This window comes from Apteryx mantelli, chromosome 15 (assembly GCF_036417845.1).
Source record: "Apteryx mantelli isolate bAptMan1 chromosome 15, bAptMan1.hap1, whole genome shotgun sequence".
Taxonomy (NCBI): Eukaryota; Metazoa; Chordata; class Aves; order Apterygiformes; family Apterygidae; genus Apteryx; species Apteryx mantelli.
This window is the reverse complement of record NC_089992.1, coordinates 25,443,874-25,455,221: the sequence shown is the minus strand read 5'-3', so window position 1 is coordinate 25,455,221 and position 11,348 is coordinate 25,443,874. Positions and strand designations below refer to the sequence as shown.

General features: G+C 54.5%; 1 protein-coding gene across 1 annotated transcript in view; it reads right to left on the bottom strand.

Moving 5' to 3' along the window:
• The window catches only part of CPEB1 (cytoplasmic polyadenylation element binding protein 1), a 48,361-nt gene that overhangs the window by 2,140 nt on the left and 34,873 nt on the right, over positions 1-11,348 (bottom strand). The window contains exons 4-11 of the mRNA XM_067305325.1: positions 9,535-9,761; positions 7,612-7,861; positions 7,199-7,312; positions 6,774-6,863; positions 5,567-5,703; positions 3,709-3,907; positions 657-751; positions 295-375 (exon numbers count right to left, since the gene is read on the bottom strand). Coding sequence (XP_067161426.1) covers positions 295-375; positions 657-751; positions 3,709-3,907; positions 5,567-5,703; positions 6,774-6,863; positions 7,199-7,312; positions 7,612-7,861; positions 9,535-9,761 — 1,193 coding nt within the window. The remainder of the gene's footprint in view (positions 1-294; positions 376-656; positions 752-3,708; positions 3,908-5,566; positions 5,704-6,773; positions 6,864-7,198; positions 7,313-7,611; positions 7,862-9,534; positions 9,762-11,348) is intronic.

Sequence of the window (11,348 nt, the reverse complement as noted above, 5' to 3'; positions counted from 1 at the left end):
GGTGGAGCAGAAAGCTGCCTCCCACATCATGGCAAGTGCCAGGACTTCCCTGCAGAGGTGTTTCCCAGGAGGGCAGCACATCCACAGGGAACAAGGACACACCTGAGGCTCTCACTTAAGCAACCCACTGGCACATCATCTTCCCCAGCAAGGACAAACAGGCATCCCCAAGCACTACAGCAAGTGCTGCCGAGAACAGCAGCGCCTGCTCTTCCTTGAGCAAACCGAGACCTCCACCTCCAACCAAGCACAGACAGCGAGGAGCTAAGCTCATCTGGAAGGAGAAAGCATTACCTGGTCTCTGCAGAAGAAAGGGCCTGGCTGAGCACTGCAGACTTGACACATGGAGTCTTCTAGATATGGATCTATCTGAACCTGCGCAAGAACCAGGGAGTCAGAGACCTGGGCTGAGGGCAACTCCCAGCTGCTCTGAGCAGCCCCAGCAGCACCAGCCCACTGCCCCCACAGCACAGGGGTGCCACGGCAGTCACCAGCACCCATCACAGCCAGCAACTCATCACCACCCTCTGCTTTTGGAAGGGATATTGGGACAGATTACACTGGTCATGGCACCCACAGCAGGACCACCCATCCGTACGTGCAGCTTCAACTCCCCGGGGCGCCCTTGCAAAGCCTCTCCCATCAGCTCCGCTCACCTTTTTAGTAAACTTGGTGGTTTTGATTTCCACAAACGCAGCCGTCACCGCCTTCAGATAACTGCGCTGGTTGTTAAAGGTAACGCGGCCAGACCCTGGAACAAGGCAGACAAAAACAGTTACGCTGACCTGGCACGCTATGACAGGAACCGGGGGAGGCCAAGAGCAAGCTGCCACGAGCACCACCACCCCTTCCCCCTTGCACAGTTGAGCCGCCAGCATGGAAGCAGCCAGCAAGCGTTTGCTGGGAGACAGTATCCAAGGTCTTGCGGCTTCGCCTGCCTCCTCCCCTACGCAGGAACAAAAGCACAGGAGGCAGCGAAGAGTAGAAAGGCTTTTCCACTGCCTGCACTAGCTCTGCAGCCAGGACAGGCCCTGGGTACCGCTGGGCAGCCAGGACACTGCTGTCAGGCAGGTCAGAGTGTGCACTTAGGGGAGGCAGCACTTCCAGGAGCGCCAGCCGTGGCCGGGCAGAGGGGTGGACTGCCAGGGCGCTGCCGAGGGCAGCACAGCAGCGAGCGCTACGTCTGCACCTGAAACAAGCTGGTACCGAGACAGCTCAGCAGCTTTTATTTTAAGCCTCCCACTCATCCTGAATTCTTGCATTTTGCATCTTCCCTGCCAGTCAGCAGTGCTCCTGCACCACTCATTTCCAGCCAAATCTTGTTAAGCTACGGGAAAATGTATCTTTGCTTACCTACAAGCTGCCTTTCTTAGCGTAATAAGAGCTTTGGCTGCTACAAGACAGTCTGGCATGCTGGCAGACAAGGCTACAGCCAAATCCATCACTGACAGCCATAGTGCAAGGCCTAAACCTAGAACCTGTTTTACACCTTTCCCTTAGCATCTGCCTCTGCTCAGTCACACAGGACAAGGGGCTGGGAGCCCTTGGTCAGATCTGCTTCAGCTGTTACACAGCACAGACTAACCGTGCTTGGGGAGGTCCTTCCTCTTCCAAAAGGGTCAACTCACTCCACCTCCTAGCCTGACCCTCCAAAAGCAGCCTGGGCAATGGTTTTCCTCTGCTGAGCTGGGTCTGCCAGTCTCAAGGGCAGTTCTGATGGCTTCCTGCATCTACGGGCTACAGGTCAGACACTGCAATTAGTCATACAACATGCCTCCAGCAGGACTGTCCTCTACATGAGGATCCAGAGCAAGGCAGGTTATGCGTATGTGGTCTTCCCTCAAAAAGCTTTCTGCCGAATCAGGGGCAGCAGTCAACAAGCAAGCCCAGGATAGTATCTCAGCACGGTGTCTTCAACACTGAAGGTAATTAAGGTACAGTTCAGTTTCCCACTGAGTTCACATTATTGCATCTCTTTTAAGACAACTTCAAGGCTGGGTGTGCCAAGCAGCTGCTCAGAGCCAGAGATCTCTCCCACTGGAGGGAGCAATTTGGGCTGTGCAGGAAGCCACTGGAGGTTTTAAGGTCATGCTCTCAGACCTCAGAGAGCCAACATGGAGCAGCTACCTCATGGAGTAGCTTGGCATGCTTCATCTGTGGTCACATAGGAGCTAGGACTGCACCTGTTTCCTGAAAGTCTCATACCTCCATTCTCCACCTCTTGGGACTGCCACCCAAAAGCCACTTTGCAGGTTAAGTGTTGCAGTACCACCAGCACATCCTGAACCCAGGCCACTTGCATGCTGCTTTGCACAAACCCTGACCAGAAAAGCCCAAGAGCTGTTCAAGAACAGTCAAGAGCAACAGACAGCTCTGCATTAGGAAACTCTGACATTTCTCCTGCCTGGCAACACACAGGAGACACATGGTCCCTTCTGAAGTGAAGAGCTTGCTGCAGTCTTCCCACAGTCCAAGCCTGTATATCTGGTCTCAGCTCTGTGAGGTTTCTCCATACAGTCCCAGTGACCTCAGTGGCATCCCCTTGGCCACCAGGCTGCTGGGGAAGCACAGGGAATCAAGCTCTGTGACACAAGCAGCGAGGTGCCGCTCAATTCCCTGTTGGAAGTCTGTCTTAGCAGAGGACAGGAGGGAAAGGGCTGCTGCCTTGGTTATTAGAGGAGGCTGTGCTCGTGACCTGCTCTTCTTAGACATGCAGCCTTGCCTGGGAGATGGGCTCACAGAGGCTCCATCCTTTCCATGATCTGCAACATGGTTGGTCTGCTTGGCCTGGAGGTAGCAGGGGCCAGGGCAGCAATACTCCTTGGGAGCAGAGGAAACAGCTGAGCAGCAGACTTGCTACCTGCTGCATTCTGTGGTTTCAGTCCCATCAGAAAGGGGGGTGGGGGGAAGTGTTTTCCAAGAGTCACACTCTTTCCCAGGCTCTCTCCTGCCCCCAGGAAGACCTACGCCCTGAGCTGAGGTGGAAGTGGCATTCTCCCAGCAGACCCAGTCAGGAAACTCGAGAAAACCTTGCTGCTTTTGCCTCCAGCCGCCTTGAAGGCCCAAAGCAACAATACCCTGAAGGGAAACCAAAGGGAGCAGCGGGGACAGGACACTGCCCACAAGTACTGGTTCAAATAAGCTGCTCGCAGCCCTGCCCTGTGGTCCCTTCTGCCCAATAATTGGCACCGGCCCAGCAAGAAGGGCCAGCAGCCAGTGGGTTTGAGTGTACCTCAACAGGCAGCAGTAGCCAGTGCAACAGATCCACAGCTCTGTCTCTGCCCTGGGGATGGAAGAGCAGCCAAAGCAGCATCTCAGGACCATTAACAGCTGGCTCTGCACACAGCACTGAACAACAGCAGAAGACCCTCCAGCAATGCTTAGAGACATTAAGCACTTGAGCTGCTGTGGAATGCTCTAGGACCTTCCAGTTCCCAAGCACGTCAGCTCTGGCTGCCCTCCCCTAGGCTGGTTTTCCCTCCTTGCAGCCAGGAGGTGAGGAACATTGCCTGCAGCTGGACATCTGCTCCCAGAGCAGGCAGAGGTAGACTGCTGTTCCTTCCTGTGGGCCACTTGTCCAGCAGAGCTTCAGGGCACCAGAAAGTCTTGCCCATTGACAAGGACCAAGCAAAGAGCACTGCTGCAGCCTGCTCATCTCCGCAGAGCACCCCTGGGGCGACTACTGCACTTGGCAGGATCAACACTTACCAATCGGATACTTGTGCTTGTCTGTGTCAATGCCAGCATAGACCACTCCTCCGAACAGGTCATACATGACAGCTGCCAGGGCCTCTGCATTCAGCATCCCGTGCAGAGCCCCCACGAAGACAGTCTTGCTGGGATCAAGCCGCTGTGACGGACTGCGCACAAAGTTGCTGTCTGCCAGCACCCAAGGGATCACCTGCACCTGGAACACCACACACAACCAGGTCAGCCAGCCAACAGCCTGCAAAGGCACCCGCTGTGCTGCTCCACCTCAGCAAGGGAGATGCTGCCCCAGGACTCAGCTCCAGACAGACACACAGGGTTCTCCAGAAGGCCTGCTGAGCCCTCATTTATGGCTCAAGTTAAGGGGACCCAGGCTACATTATTCCTGCTCTGAAGCAGGCCTTGGCTGACAGCAGAAACCCTTCCAAGCCCTCAAGACTTGACCCCCACCTTGCAAATATCCCCTCAGTTCTTGCTGGTTGGGCTCCATGTCCAGGGCAATAAGGCTCTGGGGCCCAGCCTTGCCCCAGACTCCTCAGGAGAGCCAGCGCCTGCTCAGGAGAACATAAACACCTCACTGTTCTGCTCTCAGCCAAACTGGAATCCAAAACACTGGTCCCTTGGGGCTGGCAGCCAGGAAACAATCCATGCAAGACTGGATTTTACCTACAGCCTGCACCTATGTTTACTGCCCAGTCAGATGTCTCCCTGCACAGAAGTCTATTGTTGGAAGAGATCAATGAAACAACCCACCACTGCCAATTTCAACAGGAGCTTCCATCTGCTAGACAGCTGATATAGGGCCCTGAAGAGTAGAAACTTCTGCCAGAGCTAAATCACCAAGCGTGAAAGTGCTGCCAATAGCCAGACACCAAGAGAGCCGTCTGGAGTGCAATTAGTTTGTGCCTGTCTAGATAAGAGCTGAATTTCAATTCTTTAACTCTACAAACTTGTGCGGCCGTACCTGATCTATAGCTAAGGCCCCTGTTTACTGGAATGCCAATTTGATCCTTTGGCAGCCTCAGCACCTCTACCTCCAGAGCACAGTTCAGCTGGCCAAAGCTGTCCTGGGGAGCAGCTGCAGTTACAGCTGTGGATCCAAAATATCTGCCTGCAGTAGGCATGAAAGCCATTTATTCTGCAAGCAGACAAGGTCTAATAAAGAACCAAGTAGGATCCAAATCTTCCCCCACAAGCAAAGGTACACAGAACTAAGCATGAAGCAGTAAAATCCCTATTCCTGTGCTCGTTTTCAAGTAAATGAAGCAGCTCAGGTGCAGGGAGCACTGAAAGGGCAGTGTCTATCACAAATCCAGGAGCTCCCAAGCCAGGTCACAATTCCTCATACAAGCTCTTGCAAAGTGCAAGACAGCAAGTAACAGCAAGGAAAAACACCCACAAATCTGCTGCTTCCCTCCTTGCCTGTGTCAGGCCCTGCTGTAGGAACATATCAATTAAAGATGGCCAAGAGCCAGTTTTGACTTCTGCTGCTCTGCTTTAGCACTACTTTCCTGGAGCAGAGTAACACTGTGTGCCCCCTCCGCCTCCAAGGATCTCGCCAGAACCCCTTGCTGTCATCTACAGAACCAGCCTCAGTCCTAAGGTTAATCACAGCACTCTCCATCTAGCACCAAAGGATCCCTGCTGCAGAGCCTTGCCTGAACACATCAGTAGCAGCCATACCAGCTCTCACACAAGCCCTACTGCAGGAAGGAGACACATTCCAGGCACGTCTTCCCCAGATGACAATTTTATTGACCACAGACTGTCCCTGGGCCTGGCTCCAAAGGTGTCAAAGGCAAACTTGACAGTCTGCTCCAAGCCAGGAGGGCTGAGGGGACCTGATGGGTCTGCTCACCTCTTTGCAGCGCATCCTGCGGCTGGACATCTTGAAGTAGTATTCACTGAGGCCATCAGGACTCAGCAGGTCCTGGGAGCATGCCTGGAGCAGAGCACGCACAGATTTCTCTGACTCAAACACCAGGTAAACATATCCTTTGGAGGCGAGGGGAAAGAAACAGTTGTTAGAGCAGCAGCTGAGGAGAAAGACCACCCCCCGTTTGCAAACGCCCTCAAAAATCACTCTCAGATACCAAAGTATCTGCTCTACATCTCCCTTGCTCTTCCCCAACATCTTCTGTCTAGTGAAAGGCATGATTTTTTTCATGCAATACTGCCCCATCAGAGCGGACTCTGCATAAAATATCCACCTACGACGCACCAAGTCTGGCCGAACTGCAAAAGAGCCCAGCTTTTCAGCACAGCACAAGATTGCCCCTCTGTCCACTCAGCCATCAGGGGCAGGTTACCCACGTTCAGTGCTATTTGGGCCACTGTCTCCTATATGCAGGAGGACAGTAAAACAGCCACATCTGGATGGGAAAAGTGAACACAACCAGCTTGGCCACAGCATGGTCTGCAGAATAGACTTTGCTTCAGATGTAGGATCTTGGCCCACAACTATAACTCAGGCCCTAAAGTCACCTCCGTCAGTGCCAGCACTCTGTACCTGACATTACTTTGGTGACTGAACTAGGCCATTAGGCACCCACCAAGCCTACAAACTAGTTACCAAGTTCATTATGCCAGAACTCATTACTGCTTATACAACACATCACCCAGCCATTTCACAGACAGGATTATGCCACAGGGGCTGTTCAACTCACCGGTGCTCAGAGCCTGCCAGCTTGCTGTGAACACACATTTGTATTCACCGCTTGTGCTTTACGCCAAGGGCGCACGCGCCCTGGATGCTTACACTAGCAGTGGTGACTAGCAGCTCTTGACCAGAACAAGCCAGCCCTGCGATGGCCTGCAGAAGCAACCAGGGTTTTTTCTCCTGTGCTTCTGCCCAGCACCACGCTAGGCAGGTAGGGATGCCAGGTTAGAGGTGACAGTGCAGTGCAACCCTGGTGCTGACCCAAGTGCAAGTTGGACATTTACCCTAGAGTGCTCTGTACCATCCAGTCACCAGCATGCAGCCGTACCATCCCAGCATCCGTGCTGTAACATAGCATGGGAAAAAAGTAACCCTACCGTGTCGCTATTACCTTTAGGCATATTACCTTTGGGAGGGCAGCGTGGGTGTTTGCCATCCTTACCAGGCCACTCCACACTCAGTGAGCCAAACACACGGAAGGTGTTGATCAGTCCAGCTATACACAGAGGGAAAGAAGTCAGTGATCCACAAAATGCTTCATCCCAAAGTCCCTGCAGCCACCTCTGCACAGGGCTCTGTGGAAGGCCCAAGCAGAAAGCAGGCTGGACACCATGGCAGGGCCCAGGAGTTCACTGCTGAAACAGGCAACTCCACATGTTGGCAACTCCAGTGGGATGAACAGACAGCTCTTTTTGCAGAGCCTTTCATTCCCTGCCTACCCTCCACACTGCTGTTGAGCTGGCAGCAATGCCTCAGGGGGGTTGAAAGCCCTTCTGGTGTCAAAACCCAAGGCCCACACTCAGCACAGGCTGCAAGGTCAGGGCCGCTCACCTTCCGTAATGTCCCAGGGGACGCCTCCTAGGAACACCTTGCAGGAGTAGACAGGGTTCTTGTAGTTCCGGGGAGGCAGCTGCCCACTCCAGGTGCAGGTTGCTTCATTCACAGCTTGGACAGATGCAAACACTTATATAGGACCATTGACTTCTTTCCCATGCTCCCACTATGTTCTCCACACAAATCCCCATATTGCACAGCTACAGGTCCAGCAGAGCTACAGCAGTAATAGGCACCTTTCCTGACAGCCCTTTCTTCTGCCAGCAGGTAGACCCAGAACCAGGCTGGCCAGGGGAGAACTGCAAGTTCAGGTCCAGCCACATCTGCAGAGGCCACTTGCTCCCCTCCCGCAAGCACAGGGCAGCCGTCACCACACACTGCAGTCTGCCGAGACCCACCATCCAACTTACCTGCTGCTTGCCTATGAAGCCTGGCTTCTCTTTCGATACTGAAAGGGTCCTCTGGAGAGTCCAGGAGATCCCAGGAAGGCCACGCAGATGCTCCAGGCCATCTTTTAGACGTACTGGCTGGGGAGGAAGTTACTGCAGCCAAAGCAGATTGATCTTGATCCAGTCGTGACCCCACTCCCATCTTTAGGGGGTCCCTTGACACCCCGCTGAGGGGCAGGAAGGGCAGAGGTGGGGAGATGCGAAGGCTCGACTGCAAGAGAAAGTCCACATTAAAACCTGGTCTCCAGATGGGAGATGCAACACTGGCACTCACGTACCACTCCTCGGCCTTACCCACAACCAGGCCAGGAGAGGAGGCTCTCAGGGAGGTCCTATTCCGCTGAGACCCCGACGTCCATCACAGGCAGGAAAGCAGCTGCCTCAACTGTCCCAGCAGCCTGGAGCAGGTGCTGATGGGACCACACAGCTCCCTGGGAAAGGCCTGCCCTGCAGCCGTTTCCCATTGAACCTCTGCCGAGTAATCAGCCATGGAGATCAGAGGCACCTCACACAACAGGGCAGAGCCAACAGCTGCCTTACACCTGCACAGCCTCAAGGACAACTTCCACCCCCAGGGAGCATCAACTCCACCAGCAGGAGCCCCACGTTTTGCTTCAGGCCCCACTCTGAAGCAGCCTGGGCTTCCCCAGCAGCACCCACAGAGCTCTGCAGCAATTGGCTGGTTCTCACCGCTCGGCATGCCAGCTCCATGGCCTGCCCACCTAGGATGTGGGCTCAGCTGGCTGCACTAACCTGCCTGCTCTCAGGTTTAACACTGCTCTCCTTCTTGGGCAGAAGGATTCAAAGCATGAATTAATAAAACAGCAGGGATGCAAGACACACTGCACAGCTTAAAGTGCTAATCACCCTGCAGATCCAGCTGGATGCTGCTGCAGCCCAGCCACCCACACTGAGGCCATGCTGGGGAAGACCTTCACCAAGCAAGGCCAGCATAAAGCACTGCTGCCCTGCACCACCTGCCCAAGCCCTGGATGCTGCACAGTTGCAATCCCAGGTCTCCAGGGCAGATCTTATAAGCAAGAATCAAGCTGGCCATGTCCTTCACACCCATCCCAAACAACAGGATAAGGCCGGAACCACACTGCAGCAGAGCAAGGTGCAGCACAAGAGGCAGCAAAGCCTGGTTTTAACTTCAGGTCCTGAGGATCAGGAGGGAAGCCGTGCAGGGCACTGAGGCCTGTGCTGCTGCACGGCTGGGAGCAGAACTGGCCAGAGCCAGGCTGCCCTGCTGGCACACCCAGAGCTGCAGCTCACACTGCAGTATAGACCCAGCTGCACAGACCAGGTCAGCAAGACAGACACACTCCTCACGTGCTTGCTTCCAAATTTAGCTATGCTTTAGGGAACGCAAGCAGGCTAGACCCAGTTTGCTCCAGAAGAAACAGCCTTGAGATGGAGAAGTGCAGTCAGCAAGTGGGAAGGGCAATGAAAGACAAAGACTGGAGCTCTTGAGAAGCCCACGCTGCAGTCTGGAGGCAGCCGTGCTGATCAGCCACCTCGCTGTTGGAAGCGGGACCCAGTCACCCCACCATATACCAGCTCAAGCGCTCCGACCCTACTTTAACCTACTAGGGCTGCAAGCACAAAGCCAAAAGGCCAAAAAATTGTTTAAGAAAAAAATAAGCGTATCACTAGTCTGTGCTGAAGGACTGCATAAGTAGCCCCTTCTTCCAAACCCTGGGCTCCAGGAGAGATCCTCACTGTGTCAGTCTAGACATGACAGTTCCCTCACTTCAGCACTCCCTTCCTGAGCCGGCAGGGATGCAGCTTGGCACAACTATCCCGCACTCTCCAGAAACGCAGCAAGGTGCCAGGAACCACACGTTCCCAGGCTCAGAGAGCAGATACAAGACCCAAACTTACAATCAAGTCTGAGAGGTGGTCAGAGCCCGAGCTGAACCCACTGGTGTCTGAGTCGGAGGGGCTGCTGGAGCGGGAGTCCAGGAGGGAGCGGGAGTCCAGGCGCGAGTTCCTCAGCGTCGGCGTGGGAAACTTTTCTGACAGGTCTGAACCAATAGGGTCTAGAGGCAGGAAACCCAGAGGGGGCTTTCCCAGGACATTCCCGAGAGGGTTACTCAACATGCTGAGAACTGGAACACAGAAACAGCCCATCAGTGCTACAGCATGCCACATCTCCTTCCATCCCTCCCATCTTACAGTAGCCCACATATGGCTAGGCCAGGGATGGCACATCTAGCAGGTACCAACCCCCCGGACTGCTCTAGAAAGGCTGCGTGTTCTCGCCATTGCTTGCAGCAGTGCACCACGCAGCCAGCCTCCTCTGAGCCAACGGCAGCAGCCCGGTGTGGCATACAAATGCAAGGGCTGGTTATTCTCCCAAGGCAGTAACCAAAGAGGAGAGCTCATTTCACATGGGGAGCAGAACCAGGGACCCCACGTCCTGGATACAGACCTCAGGCTGTCCATACAGCAGCTTCAAAACAGGCCCCTCCACCCGGTCCGTGCCATTACACTTGCATTTCTTGCTGCTGGTGCCAGAGCAAGCTGGGATCCATGGGGCAACCAGCCCCACAGCCGCAGCAAGGGTGGCGCACGCCGACTGTACCCACAGCCAACGCTGGCTGCACATGCCTATAGCCCACCTAAGAGCAAGGCCTGACCCGAAACAGGCATTCGCAGACTCAGAGGTGGGATGGCGCACACGTCAACCTTGACATGAGCTGGCTACGGGCTGCCAGCGATGTGCCAGTCTAGCCTGCTGACAAAAGGAGACTTCACAGCCAGCGTGCGCCATCCCTGATACACGGGCAAAGACCTGACCAGACAGGCTTGTGACCAAGAGCTGACAGACGGGTATGCGCCAGACTGCTGCTCTCACATAGCAGCAGGTTTTCCTCCCACTGAAGAGTATCAAGGCATGCAAATCACTCTCTGCCCACAGAGCCCCTAGCACAGCACCAGGTATCCGGGGGCCGTGAAGCACTTGTCCCACCGCGTGGGTCAGCGGTCTCGGGCCAGCTACCCACCCAGAAGAGCAAACAAGGCACGCTCAGCCATACAGGATCCCATGGGGGCACGACACCAGCCAGCTCTACGCAAGAAGAGCAAGGCTCAGCAAGCTGAATGTGTCCCCAAACCAACTGAGAAGAGCAGAGCGTTCAGAAACGGTTTTAATTATTCAGAAGCTGCAAAACAAAGCAGCTTGCTCTGAAGCTTTCAGTTTTCAGCAAAGCAAGTTTGGGATCCACTTGATATCCTGAGCCACACCTGATCCTGATCAGCTAGAACCGAAAGGCTTTAAGCTCAGGATTTCAATAGCTCTTATACAGAAGAGGCTATTTTGACAGTCCAAAACATTGCCCAAAATGGATGGGTAACAAATGCTGAAGTGCACTATGATTGATACACACCAGCACCAACCCAGTGCCAACTCCAGGGAGAGCTGTAGAGCACGCCTGAAGTGAGATGCCAGGATGTGTCCCAAGCCAGCATTACCCAGCAGCATGCCTGCTGGGGAGCTGGCATCTCCAGGCTCATGCTAGAGTAAGCAATCCCAAACCACCACCAAAAAACCCACACACAGGCACAGGTGGGGTCCTTTATGTGAAGCATCTCCCTCTGAACCCGAGGCAGAGCTCACCTGAGGAGCACTGTTAGCTACGTTCACATCATCATCCCAGAGCACTGGCTTTTTCCCCCATCTGTAGACCCTCATC